Source organism: Panthera leo, chromosome D3 (genome assembly GCF_018350215.1).
Source record: "Panthera leo isolate Ple1 chromosome D3, P.leo_Ple1_pat1.1, whole genome shotgun sequence".
In the NCBI taxonomy this organism is placed as follows: Eukaryota; Metazoa; Chordata; class Mammalia; order Carnivora; family Felidae; genus Panthera; species Panthera leo.
In genome coordinates this window covers 7966622-7981207 of record NC_056690.1, presented here as the reverse complement: position 1 = coordinate 7981207, position 14586 = coordinate 7966622, and the positions used below count along the sequence as shown (strand labels likewise).

General features: G+C 49.7%; 1 protein-coding gene across 4 annotated transcripts in view; it reads right to left on the bottom strand.

Moving 5' to 3' along the window:
- Window positions 1-14586, bottom strand: part of CAMKK2 (calcium/calmodulin dependent protein kinase kinase 2) — a 47482-nt gene that overhangs the window by 6554 nt on the left and 26342 nt on the right. For 2 of the 4 annotated variants that reach the window (XM_042911254.1, XM_042911256.1), the window contains exons 8-14: window positions 10879-10900; window positions 10641-10729; window positions 9249-9448; window positions 8579-8632; window positions 6415-6488; window positions 6232-6319; window positions 4956-5084 (exon numbers count right to left, since the gene is read on the bottom strand). In XM_042911254.1, the coding sequence (XP_042767188.1) occupies window positions 4956-5084; window positions 6232-6319; window positions 6415-6488; window positions 8579-8632; window positions 9249-9448; window positions 10641-10729; window positions 10879-10900 (656 nt within the window). The remainder of the gene's footprint in view (window positions 1-4955; window positions 5085-6231; window positions 6320-6414; window positions 6489-8578; window positions 8633-9248; window positions 9449-10640; window positions 10730-10878; window positions 10901-14586) is intronic. The other 2 variants (XM_042911255.1, XM_042911257.1) reach the window with 1 other exon arrangement.

Below are 14586 nucleotides of genomic sequence, written 5' to 3'. Positions count from 1 at the left end.
GGGCAGCATCCCTCCCACCCAGGACACAAAAGCCAAAGCCATCATCAAATCTGACTAGTCCGCACCCAAAACCATTTATGGCTCCCTGGCTGTCAATAAGATAAGGTCCAAAATCCTTGCTCTGACAGTCTCCTATCTTAATCTCGTCTTGGTCTACCTGAGCCCCAGGGGGACCCTGTGCTCCAGAAGAGCTGGCCTGCACTGTCCCTCCTCTTCCAGGTGTCCCTGCATCTGGCACCATTTGTTTCACCTGAGCCATCACTGCACATGCCCTCCTGGCCCATCAACCTGTCTCATCTTCAAATCTGGGCCTTTACTTTCAGTGCAAGCTATCTATGACCACCCCAACGAGAAACCCAACTATTGTTTTCCAGGTCAAATTAACAAGGGCTGCACTTTTAATTGAAATATAATTCACAAAGTAGGAAATTCACCATTTTAAAGTGTAAAGTTTAAGGGGTGCCTGGGTGGCTCAGGCCATTAAGTGTCTGACTTTGGCTCAGGTCATGATCTCATGGTTCATGGGTTCAAATCCCGCTTTGGGCTCTGAGCTGACGGCTCAGAGTCTAGAGCCTGCATCAGATTCTGTGTCTCCCTCTCTCTGCCCCTCCCTCACTTGTATTCTCTAAGATAAATAAATAAACATTAAAAATAATAATAAAGTTGGGGCACCTGGGTGGCTCAGTCAGCTAAGCGTCCGACATTGGCTCAGGTCAGGACCTCAGTTTGTGAGTTCGAGCCCTGCATAAGGCTCTGTGCTGACAGCCAGAGCCTGGAGCCTGCTTTGGATTGTCTCCCTCGCTCTATGCCCCTCCCCTGCTCACACTCTGTCTCTAAGATAAATAAACATTAAAAAAAATAATACGGTTCAATGGTTTCTAGAACATTCACATCACCACTATCTAACTTCAGAACATTTCCTTCACCCCAAGAAAAAAAAGCAGTACCCATACCCCATTTCCCCTCCCCCCAGGCCCTGGCAACCACGGATCTGAGTCCTGTCTCTGTGGACTGGTCTATTCTGGACATCTCACACAAATGCAACCACACAGTGTGTCTGGCTTACCACACTGCGCATCATGCTTTCAAGGTTCGCCCTGTTGCAGCTTGAATCAGTGCTTCATCCCTCTTCGCTGCCAAAGAACATTCCTTTGTACAGATAAGCCACATTTGTTTATCCATTCATCCACAGGTGGATGTGGGGGCTGTTTCCACTTCTTGGCTATTGTGAATAACGTTATGAACATCCAGGTACACATTTTTGTGTGTGGACATGTTTTCCACACAAAATGCTTTCATTTCTCTCGAGTACACACGCAGGTGTGGAATTCTTGAATCGTGTTATGACCATGTTCACATTCTGAGGAACTGCCAGGCTGGTTTCTACAGCGGTTACACCATTGTACATTCCCACTGGCATCACACAGGGTACTAGTTTCTCAGGGGGCTGCGTTTTAGTGCAGGAAACACCCGACCAGGTCTAAGCTGCTGAGGCAGCACCCCAGGGCACCGGGTGGTGTGGCGGGAGGGCAACGGAGCTGAGAGTGCCAAAGGTCCATCCATGTCTGAGAGGCGCTGAGGGCAGGCTTGTTCACTGCCAGTAGCGGGAATTTGCTGGTGTGCCCCCTCGTCCACTCTAACACAGACTGGGCCCCTGCCTGGTTGGCAAACACCTGTCTGAGGAGAGGATCCCTTGGGAAAAGGTACCGTCCCTCGTCCCATCCTGCGGCCCCAGCTCAGCTCCCTTCCTCTGCCTCCCTGTCTTCTGCCTCGCCCCTACTGATCTGTCCCATCCTTTCCAAAACCCAGATCAGATTCCCTCACTCCCTGGCTTAAAATCTTTCACCCATACAACTCTGGAACTTCTACTGTTGCTGGCCAGAGAGCCAAGGAAGGTTCTGGAGAAAGGAAGCGAATTAGTCATTTTTGGTGATGCTTTTGGCTGCTGTGTCCTGCAAAGGAATTTTCAAGGAAAAGACTTCAGCCCCCTGAAAGGCTCTAACCCCCACCCCCTCAAGCAGAACATGGTGCCTCTTCAAGCTGTTTTATGTGCTGAACTGTTTTTGTGTGTGTGCTGCTAAGAAGAAATCTAAGCATTTTTTAAAAACCCACCGATTTACCAAAAGGTGGAAACACTCGGCATCTGAAAAATGGATAAACAAAATGTGGCCTATTCATATTCTTCAGCCATGAGAAGGAATGGCATGCTACGAGCTGGATGAACCTCAAAAACACGATGCTGAGCAAAAGAAGCCAGACACAGAAGACCACATCCTGTGTGATTCCACTGACACGAAATGCCCAGGAAAGGCATATCCAGAGAGACAGAAAACCAACTGGGGGTCGCCAGGGGTCCGGAGGAGGGGAGAACAGAGTGACTGTTAACAGGTACAGGATTTCTTTGGTGGGGGAAATGCAAATGTTTCAGAACCAGAAGTGATGGTTGCCCAATACTGTAAATATAATAAATGCTACTTTATTGTTCACTTTAAAATGGTTAATTTTGGGGTGCCTGGGTGGCTCAGTCGGTTAAGCGTCCGACTTCGGCTCAGGTCACGATCTCACGGTCCATGAGTTCGAGCCCCGCGTCGGGCTCTGGGCTGATGGCTCGGAGCCTGGAGCCTGCTTCCGATTCTGTGTCTCCCTCTCTCTCTGCCCCTCCCCCGTTCATGCTCTGTCTCTCTCTGTCTCAAAAATAAGTAAAAAACATTAAAAAAAAAAAAATTAAAATGGTTAATTTTATGCTACATGAATTCTATGTCGTTAAAGAAGAAAAGGAAAACACAGACTTAGAAAATGAAGGCTATGCCCTGTGGCAAGACACTCATGGTGCCTCCCTTGGGACTATGTTCTGTGGCTTCTGGAACACACCAGCCCCTTCCTTCTGTGCCTTTGCTGGGGGTGGTCCCCTGGCAAGACCACCCACCCCGCCCCTCCCTGTGGCCTTGTCAAAGCAGCCAAACTTCCCAGCCCTCAGGACCCAGCAGAAGGGGCTCCTCTTCTGTGCAGCCTCCACTCTTGTTTCTCTGCGCTGGCCTGTCACCACATAATGGCACAGGAGGGTGATTTTTCCCACTCCATCTTTCTTACGAGGCCAGAAGCCCCATGAGGGCCAGTGCTGTACTCCATTCATCTCTGTAACCCTGTGCCTGGAACACACCGGGTGCCAGGAGGGGACCTGGACCTCCCCACTCCAGCCTGCGCCCTCGGATGACTACAGTAGCCCCTACTTCCTCCCTGGTGTCTACAGTCCATTTTCCAAGTGGGATCTTTCCAGGGCCAACTCAGATGGTCCTATTCCCCTGACTCAAATCCTGCACGTGCTCCCCACATCCCTTGGGACTAAGATTTAAGTCTTGGCTGTGGCCTCAGGTCTTGTGTGGGCTGGCCCCACCTGCTGCCCAGACTCATGTCACTGTCCCCCCACCTTCCTCGTCCTGCCTGGCTTTCTAAAGCTTCTTGTGGGCCTAGCTTCCTCCCACCAGAGGATCACCACATTTGCTCTTCCCTCTGCCAGGAACACCCTCGGCCCAATAGTACCGTGGCCCAGTTAACACTCTGCCATCTTCTCAGTGCACACCTGCTTCTTCCAGGAGGCCCTTTTCCAACCCATCACACTGGCCACATCCCCCTCTTAGGGCTACACAGTGCCCCTTGGGGGTACACATTGCAGCCCCCCTGTTACATTATACATTTATCTATTGGCTGTTTGCCCAGCATCTGTCTCTCTAGGACAGAGGATGCACCATGTTGGTTTTACTCATCACTGTACCCCCTGCTCCCAGACCCCTAGGGTCCGACATCTTCTCCCAAGAACATCTCAGGCCTGGAACAGAAATAACCCATGGTGGGCACCTGAATCGGACGCCAGCTGCCTCCCCAGCTGTGGGCACAGGACATGGGTGCAGTGGGTGGATGAGAAAGAGTGAGTGTGGGTGAGTTTTAACAGTGAAGATCATGCAGAGGTCCCAGGTCAGGGAGGAGGAGGAAGATGTGAATGGATGCCCCACCCCAGTGGCTCAAGTTTTGGAAGAAGGAGACAGAAAGTGTGTGGGGAAGCAGGAGGGAGAAGTGCAAAGCTGGGAGAGAAGGAGCCAGCATTTGGACTCCTAGAGGGGCATTTACTTGAGGCCAGACACTGCATCTTTGTAGAAAGTCTCAGCAGTCCCCGGCCAGAGCCCAGGGCCCTGCCTGCCTGCTGGGGCCGACGTTGGCCAGACACACCCCAGGGTTTTCAAAATGGCCATAGTGGGGTGGATTCTGCCCCTGGGACTGCAGCCCTGACCCCAGGACCTTGAGGATACTGGTCTCCCTCCTGGAGCCAGATGCCCCCCTAGGCAGGGAGGGGATTGGCAAGTGGGCGATTCCCAGAGTCTCCAAGGTTAAGCCTGAGGATTCCACATTCTGGCTCGTTTTTCCTGGGTCAGAACCCAAATGTCAGGCCATAAAAGGGGCCCAGGAGCTCCTGAGCACATGAATTGGGAGCCCATGCCCCTAGCCCTGGTAGCTGCCCACACAGCAGATGTGAGATTAGCTAAGCCGTCCACTCTGGAGCCTGAAGAGCCAGCAGATACGAATCCCACCTTGGAGACCTCAGCTTTAACTCCCACCTCTGGCACCTGCCCTGGTCCTCCTCCTGCTCCACCTGACATGCTCTGACAGCAGGAATTCCAGAAGGGACAGTAGGATCTGTGGAGAGGAGCTACCCCTCTGCATAGTAACACAGGACCTGTCTGGAGACAGAACTAAAGCTACAAGATGCAGGGGCCTCCTGGTCTGATGTGTGTGTGACCAAGGCCGAGAGGCTGGTGGCTGTGGGTGAGGGACAGACCCGGCCATCCCCTGACTCTCAGGCCCGATATCTGCTTCTCAGATGCCCGCCTGTGTCCCGGCCTGTCCTCGCTGGCCCGCCTCAGGCTGTCCCTGTGCTTGGTCAGTGGTCCGTCCCGCCTTACCACGGTCGCCAGGCTGGGAATGTGTTTGACCGAATTCTCGACCTCCTCTTCGGTCACCTCGACCAGCGTGCAGTTCTCGTCCTCCGATGGCAACGGCTCCGCCCCGTGCCTCGTGACCCAGGGGTGCAGCTTCAACGAATGACAGGAGGGGTGAGGGGCAGGCGGCCAGCTCGCAGAGGCCGGAGAGCAAAACCAAGGCCCTGCCAGCGAGCAGAGCCAGGGAGGAAATGCGGGAGGGCAGAGGTGGTGGCCTGAGGTCAGGCATGCAAGAGAGCTGGCAAGCCAGGCAGAGGGTGGGGGGTGAGCGAAATGCGAGGAAACGTGGAAAAGACAGAGAGACAGAGAATGGGAAGGAGCCACCAGGCCAGGGTATGCGCCAGACTGCATTCTCCAGCTGGCCCAGGTCTTGACAGAAGTGATCAGATTCAGCATCTGCCTTTCATGGTGCCCAAGGAGCACCCATCACCCCTCAGCAACTCTCCTTCATGCCCGGAAGGCTCTGTTCAGAGCAGGCAGATCCTCCCCATTTCACAGAAGGGGAAAGAGAGGCTTGGGGAGGCACAGTGAGACCACTTAGAAGGACACAGTCAGGAAAGGACCCAGGCAGGGGTCTTTCCCATCCCACTACCCACCCCTGGGGTCCAAGTCCTTATCTGTAACCATATGGCCTCCCTCTCCTCAAATGCTAGTTAGCTAGATGCCTAGGAGTTCCTGAAGGAAACCTCTAGATTTCTTAAAGAGTCAGATATGTGCATGTATATGGCATTGGCCAGGGTGTAGTGGGTGGACAGGGGTCTCTCCTAACAGTGCTTTCTGCAAAAAATGGAATTCAGCAGGTTCTGGGGGTGTCAGATTGCTCACTAATTTCCTTCCACCCTCACTGAGATTCTTCAAAGGGATGGGGAGGGTCAAGGAAAGGGCCCAGGACTTCAGCAGCCAGGGTGTGGAGCACACAGAGGCCCCAGTCTGGAGGGTGGATGCCATCAGCCCAAGCCAATCGGAGTGAGCACTGGCTGCCCCACTGACAGCAGATCCCAATTCCACAATCACAGTGAACATGAGTCCAAACCCTCCTCCCCACACCCTGCCACCACCAGCACCTAGCGGCCCAGACACCGAGGGCATGGGAGGGCAGTGGTGCCAAGGAGGGCGCAGCACTGTGGATGGAGGGGCGTGGGGCCTGGCTGAGGCAGGGTTGAGCCAAACAATTCCAAGCAGAGGACATAGGCCAGACCCCTGGTGCACATCCCATGGCAGAGCAGTGGCCCCCAGGTACCTTGATTTCTGGCACCACAATCCTTGATTCTGGGTTCTTGTCCAACATGCGGGTTATCAGGTCCTTCAAGTCCTCAGCTATGTCAGGCCTGGGGATGGAAGACACATCAAGGGTGGAAAACATACACAGGACCACCAAGGGCTTGGCGAGGAAGATGACTTGGGACAGACAGGCAATACTCACTGATCTGGAAACTCCAGGGCCTGACTCTTGATCTTACTGTGTAAACACATGATCCGCTCGTCCATGAACGGGCACTACGAAGAGAAGTCAGGGACAGAGTAGCCGTCACTGGCTGGCACATCAGTCTGCAAGGGCTGCCACGTGCTGGCGTCACTCCACATGGGTTACAGCAGAGAAATAAATGTCCCTGCAGTAGCCCAGTCTAGCGAGGAAGCACTTCCCATGCCCCCAAGTTCTAGAAGAACCAGGAATGGACTTCCAGAAGGGCTACAGCCCTTCCCAATCACACTGTGACTTTCCTCTGTAGCTGTGCTTTACTTTACCTACTCATACAGAAGCAAATACTCCTCCCCACCCACCTGCCCGGGAAACAATAAATACTAAGAACAATACATAAGATGTAGCAGCAACAGCAGTGACTGGTGAGGGCTTAACCTGGCCCAGGCTCTGTACTGACATTTCTCAGAACCAATACTTCATTGGCTGCCCCTCTGCCTGAAATGTTCTTCCCACCAACAACTACATGGCTCATTTTCTCCCATCATTCTGATCAAAGCTCACCTTCTCAGGGAGGCCTTCCCGAGCTCCTATCTAAAGCAGACCGTTCCCCTCAATGCCATGTGATTTCTCATCAGAGCACCTATGCCTGACGTTATATTACATTTGTATTTGCTTATTGTTTAATTCTTGCACTGGGAACATCAACTCCAAGAGGGCAGGGATTTTCATCTGTCTTGCTTCCTGTTTATTCTCCAGGGCCCAGGAACATCCCTGGTGCAAAGCAGTGTTTTGATAAATACCTGTTGAGTTAATGAATGCTTAAATTATTTCTGATGATGCTCTCAGAGCCTTAAGAAATAATAAATACTCTTCTCATTTTACAGAAGAGAAAAACAGAAGCTCACAGAGGTGGCATGTCTTAAGCAGTGCAGAGCTGGGATTTAGTCTAGATTGGGCTGACTATGAAGCCTGTTCATGCACCACCTCCCAGGTGACAATCAATGCTCTCACTCAGTGGAGGACCTGACCCAGGAGGAGGAGCTCAGGTATCGTGCTGGAAAAAGAAGCCTTTATGTGGGGTACTCAGAAGGTTGGAAAAGGTCACAGAATGGGACCTGGTCCACTCCTGTCCAAGGAAAATTATTTCATTAAGAGCAGTTACTTGAGATCAGAGTTTGGATTGCACAGGTATATCCATTTGACAGACTCATCATTAACCACTTAAGATCTGTACATTTCATTATATGTAGACTTTACCCCTAAGCGGTGGGGGGGGGGGGGGGGGGGGGCAGGGGAGAACCACAAAAAACTTATGAGCTCTGGCTGATGACTGCATTCTGAAGCATATGGAGGAAGTGTAGAGATCTTAGCAACTTACTCTAAAATGCATAAAAAAAAATAAGGTTGAAGAAGGACAGACACGTGATAAAGCAAGCAGCGTGAATTGTTTATGGTAGAATGCAGGTGTGGCTGTGTGGGTGTTTACCACAGTTATTTCAACTTTGCTATATGATTAAGAATTATCTGAGCAAACACTGGTAGGGAAGATATTATAAACCATGAGACCAGTTTCTTAAGCTTTCCTCAACAAAGCCACAAGTTCATGGACAGGAAAAGTCCACGTTTTTGTTGCTCACATAATTAATCTGAACTTCAGAGTTAAAAACTGAAGTTCCTAAAAATCAATAATATAAAACAACAGAGAGACAAGACAGAACTCCCTAAATCAATAATGACAAATGGATTTTCACTTCCATTCCAATTCTATCCCTCCAAACAACAACTTCTGGGAACACTGCTGAGAAGCACATCAAAGCAGTCCTAAGCTCAGGAAGAAAGAGGGCAGCTATTGATTTGTGATATGGGTCTCTCGTTCAGGAGTGGGAAGAGAGGTAGCACATTTGTGGTTCTTGCCCTAACTTCATCAACTATTTACCACCTCTGGAACCTCATGCTAATCCTTCTATTTTAACAGATCATTCTTCACAGATATGACTACTACATACAGGCAGGTACATTTGGAAAGCCATCCTTTCCATATTCAGGTCCAACTGTGGAAATGGAATGATACAACTCAATGAATAAGCAGTCTCCCTGCAAGGGTAACTATTAACCAGGGGGCCGCCTAGCAACACTCAGGACACAGGACACCCCACCCTGTTACCTGGCCAAACACAAAGCAGTACAGCGTCACACCCATGGCCCAAACATCCAAAGCCTGTAAGAAAAAGAGAGCTTCGTGTAAGGGAACAGGGGGCAGTGAGGGGTGTCTAATGCTTCTGCCCCGCCAAGAATCAAAGCTTCTTGCCTTCCTCTAAGGAATCACCCCTTCTTGACTCCTGATCCAGGGAGTTAAGGTGAGAATGATCCCACCCCACTCAAGCCTGGCCAATAAGAGCTTCACTTCCCCCAGCCATTGTGATTGGCTTAAGGATAGGCACATGACCCAGGCCTGGCCAATAAGAACACCACTTCCCCCAGCCACAGTGATTGGTTCAAAGATGGGCACATGACCCCAGGCTGAGCCAATCAGAGCCAACCCCAAGATTTTTGCTAGGGCTCTTCAGAAAGAAGAATGTTCTTTCCTCTGAGGTTGGTAAGCTGATAGAAAGCAGCCTGGAGCTGTAGGTGACCCACCTACCTGGGCAGAAAACCAGCTCAAGAAAACAGTTGAGAGATGGAGAGATGGATTTCTGACTGAATCCCTGTATCTAGCCAAGCCGGATGCCACTCTTCATCTACATGATCCAGTGGATTCAGTTTAAGCCAGTGTGAGTTGGATTTTTGCCCCTTAAATCGACAGAGCTCCGCATCTCAGGCAGGTCCACACCTACCTTCCCAGAGAAGATCTTCCGGGTCTCTGAGAGCGACTCAGGCGCCATGAAGGCAGGTGTGCCCACGGTGTTAGAGAGAAGCGCATCACTGCCCTTGAACTCGTTGCTCACGCCAAAGTCGGCAATCTTGATGTGGCCATCTTCTCCCACCAGCAGGTTGGAAGGTTTGATGTCCCGGTGGATGATCTTCTGGTAGTGTACTGGGGATAGGGCGGACACCAGACGGGAGAGGAGGCAGGAACACCATGTGAGGAGCTCTATGTGGCCCACGGGATCCAGAAACACAGATATGGACCCCTCAGCTCTCTCACAGCCCCAGGCCTCTCCCAGCCTCCCCCTCCCAAACCTGCCGGATACCCACAGCTTTAAAAGATAAGGGAGAAAGAGTGTCTTTAAGGAAGTTCTCCCATCTTCAGAAAGAAGTAGTGGAACACTGACTGCCAATAATAATTAGTAACTGCCTGCTAGTCTAAGTTGTGGGTGCCGACGGTGCCTGGAGAGTTTCTGCTGAGTCTGGCTGGCTTCCAGCTAGAAGTCTCAAGACTTGTGACAGTCAAACATATTTTCACCTACTAATGCCAACACTCAACCTGCTCACCACACCAACAATGACTGGAGCCGATCCAATGGAAGTGTGGGCCACAAAATAGGATTGGGGACTTGCTTAACTTGTTCCTGCCTGGATGTCAACCCATAGGAGAGAACAATCCTACAGTCTGGAAGACTCAACTGCATTTCTTTGGGGGTAGTGGTGATGATGATGATGGTATCAGTAATAGGGCCAGCAGGGCGGCACCTGGGTGGCTCAGTCAGTTAAGTAATAGGGCCAGCAGCTCCATTTGTTGAGTGCCCAGTCGGGGGCCTAGCCCCATGTTAAGTGCTTCTCACGGACCCCATTTAAATCTCATGACAATACTACGTGATAGGCCAGGTTAAAGGACAAAATGTTTAACAACCAGAAGCAGAAAGGACACCTGCCAATCTGAACTACTAATATGTACTGGCTGATTTCAACCTGGTGAGAGATACTTTATTCCCATTTTACAGATGAGAAAACTTAGGTTCCAGGAGGTTTAACAGGATCCCTATCCCAGGGCTGCTGGGAATAAGGGACAATGCGAACAGAGCCCCTAACAGTGCCTGGTACACACAGAAAGTGCCAGGGAAAATGGCCACTATCGCTATTGCTCTTAATTTTTGTGGCAGAAAGAAGGGTTTCTGCTCATCAAGGGCATGGCTTTCCGCAGCTGTCCACGACTGCATCTCAGACAATTCTGTTTCCCACCCATCTGCCTGCACTCCAGGAGGGAAATTCCACTTTCTCACTTGCCATCCACTAGCTGGGATGCTAACCACCCCTGACTGAGAATCCTCCCACAGGCCTCCACTTACGGTACTCTATGCCTTTGATCAGGTCCTGGAAGTAGAAACGGGCCTGGTCCTCAGAGAGTGGTTTAAGGGTGGGCACTTCCATCACAGGCCTGAAAGGTCAACACATGCATGAGAAGCAAACCAGACACACTGGCCTTCGCCCTCTTTCACCAGCAGAACCAAGCACCACCTCACTCAAGAAGCTCCTGCAGCTCGAGAAGTTTCAGGCGTCATACCCACCAGGAAGGGGGACACTCACCCTTGGTTGACCAGCTCAAACACTGTAGGGAAGAGAAAGGGTAAACTGTTACATTGGGAAATTGGAAATCCACCTTCCTCTTCCTCCTCTACCTCCCTAATGTCCATAAAAACACCAAGAAACACAGAAATGAATATTGGGGCCGGGAAAGGAACAGCTCACTCAGCCCAAACTGGTCAAGGTCTTACTTAGGAAACTAGGGGTCAGAGATTTCTGATGTCCCTGGGACCCCCCGTCTGGCTGTACTTTTCATCCTCAAAACAGCCAAGGACCTTACAGCCAGGGGAAAACAAAGCAGGCAGATGGGACACAGGTGGGGATGGCTCACGGGCTCCTTTCTTCTCTCCACTCACACCTTGGAGATTCCAGGGATACAAGTGATACTAAACTATGTCCTCTTAAGTCAGGTCCCGAGACACCTTATGCCAAAGAACAGGTCTAAGGGGACACAACCCAATTTCTCTTTACTTAGACACAAAGAAGTAGCCCTAGGGGTCTTCAGAACCCCTGGAAAGTTTGGGTTCAAGAAACAAGAACATGTTTGGTTCAAGAAACTCCCACCTCCTCCACACCGCCAGGCTGTGTCAGGCTACAGACCAACAATGCTTGTAGATTCTTCCAACTCCTCGACACCCCACACTTGGCACCATCAGACTCATCCCCGTGACTCTCGATCCAAAACAAGACTTGGAGCAAGAGGTGAGGGTGGAGATTTCCTCACCCTTCAAGGGCCCATCCCCTTCCTCTTAAACAGGTCCCTGCTTGGCTCCCATTCACGCACAATGTGTAGACGACTCCCACTGTGTGAGCTTCTTCCCAGTCCTGTATGTGTGTGGGATCCCCGCTCCAAACCACCAAGTTAGCTAAGCTGTGTTCAGGGAATGCACAAGTTGTTGTTGGGGCTTTTTGTTTTGTTTTTTGCATTTTTAAAAACAGAGGTGAGGGGTGCCTGGGTGACTCAGTGGGTTAAGCGTCCGACTTCGGCTCGGGTCATGATCTCACAGTTCGTGAGTTCGAGCCCCGCGTCGGGCTCTGTGCTGACAGTTTAGAGCCGGGAGCCTGCTTCAAATTCTGTGTCTCCCTCTCTCTCTGCTCCTCCCCTGCTCATGCTCTGTCTCTCTCTCCTTCAATAATAAATAAAATCATTAAAAAAAAATTTTTTTTAAATAGAGGTGAAATTTCCAAAACATAAAATTAACTATTTTAAAGTTTACAATTCAGTGGCATTTAGTGTTCACGGTGTTGTGCAACTATTGCCTCTACCTAGTTCCAGAAAATTTTCACCCCCTCAAAAAGAAACCCTGTGCCCATTAGCAGCCATTCCCCTCCTCCCAACCCCCTCCCCCACAACCACTAACCAGATTTCTGTTCTACGGATTTGCCTTTTCTGGAAATTTCACATATATGGAATCATATGCTAAGTGACCTTTTGTGACTGGCTTTTTTACTTAATGTTCATCCACACTGTATCACGTGTCAGTACTTCCTTCCTTTTTATGGCTGACTAATATTCCACTGTGGATATGCAACATTTTGTGTATCCAGTCATCAGCTAACAAACATTTGGGTTGTTTCTACATTTGGGCTATTGTGAATAGTGCTGCTATAACATTCATGTGCAAGTACTTGGGTGGATACCTGTTTTCAGTTCTTTGGGGTGTAAATACCTAAGAGCAGAGTTACTAGGTCATGTCTCATAGTTATTTTAATTTTGTCCAGCTTGAACAAACATAACTGGGACCATGAAGCTGTCCTTTAAGAAGTGAAAAATTCACACAGTGAATTTCAAACTCAAGTGGAAAAGGACTCTGGAGCTGTCTGTTGTTCTGAAATCATCTACCCACATTGGAGTTTCTTATAGAAGAAACCAAAAGGTTGTTTCAAAGATCTCCAAGGGCTAAGGTGGTTGAGGGAAAAGAGCCAGCTCCTCAGATAAAAAATAAAGCTTAGGGGCGCCTGGGTGGCTCAGTCAGTTAAGCATCTGACTCTTGATCTCAGCTCAGATCTTGATCTCAGGGTTATGAGTTCAAGACCCATGTTGGGTTCCATGCTGGGTGTAGAGCCTACTTAAAAATAAAAAAATAAATAAATAAAATGGGGCACCTGGGTGGCTCAGTTGGTTAAGTATCTGACTTTGGCTCAGGTCATGATCTCATGGTTCATGAGTTTGAGCCCCGTGTTGGGCTTTGTGCTGACAGCTCAGAGCCTGAAGCCTACTTGGGATTCTGTGTGTGTGTGTGTGTCTCTCTCTCTGCCCCTCCCCTGCTCGTGTTCTGTCTCTCTCTCTCAAAAATAAACATTAAACAAAAAAAACTTTTTAATAAAATAAAATAAAAAGGAAGCTTAAAGGTTCTGACCAGAAAGGAACTTAACTCCCTAAGGCCCTTTCCTGTCTTCAGGCTCATCAACCAGTGTTGGGCAAACCTGAGCTGGGGCAGATCTGCCGTGGCTTCAGGCTGTGGTTAGAAACAAAAGCAATGGCACTGAAGGTAAGGTGTCCAAGACAGGAGCTCTGGTCCCCTCAGCTCCGGCCTATCCCACCTTCATTATGGAAGACTTGACTTTCAAGAGCTGCTTCATGAATTTCTGTGCTTATTCCCAAGCACCATAATTTAGTTGGCCTGGAAGAAGCCAGCCTGTTGAAACAGGTCTATTTTCAGTCACTAATAGTTTAACCCCCTTCTACGGCTGAACAATGGGTGGGGAGTTTTTAGCCTCTAGAAATACTGACCACACTATCTGGGGGTCAGGCCTGCAGCTGTAGGACCCTTGCTGATACCTGCTACTCAGTCTCATGTGCTACCCTGTCTATCCTCGACACACGTCTGTGCCTGGAAACTAAAAACTAACCATGTCAGGACTTTCACTAGAATCACATACCCAAAGTCAGGCTAGCTCCTTTCTACACTGCTGCCTCAAAAAGAGAAAAACTCTGTCGATGAAGTTGCCTGATTCGAATGGCTTAGGAAACTCCTCTTTCAAGCTTGGGTCAGGTTCTTTTTATACTCATTCAACTCTGCTCAAAACCCTCCAATGGCTGCCTTCTTGCTCACAGCAAAAGACAAAGTCTTACAATGGTATAAAATGTCCTCTGCCATCTGTTCCCCACTGTCCTGCACAAATGTCACCCTGGTGAAGCATCTCAAGGAGCCACCCTATTTCCCAGTCCCCCAAACTGGAACCCCTGGTTCCCCTGACCCTGCTCAGGTTTACTTTTTCCATGGTGTTGTCACCTTCAAAGGCTAAGCATAATATTTAAGTACTGACGGTGTCCATCTGTCATGAGAGCAACAAAGTGCCCTGAGGGCAGAGTGTTCTTTTTTGTTTTCTGATAAACCTAGAACAAATTATGTTTGTTGAATGAACAACCAAACTCCCCAAAAATAGACAAAAGCCATGCAGAGTCCCGTCAGGAGCCCCAAGTGAGCAAATTGTGCTGGGAATGCCATTCTGGGACAAAAATTATCTTTTATATTTTATGACATCTGCTATAGCTCCCTAAACTTCACTCATTTGCCTAATATGTTTATCATCTGGCCATATCTATGTACCACATAAACTATTATTTGTTTCATATTTTTCTTTAAATGACTCAGTTTAAAAACTTTGAGCTGGGGCGCCTGGGTGGCGCAGTCGGTTAAGCGTCCGACTTCAGCCAGGTCACGATCTCGCGGTCCGTGAGTTCGAGCCCCGCATCAGGCTCTGGGC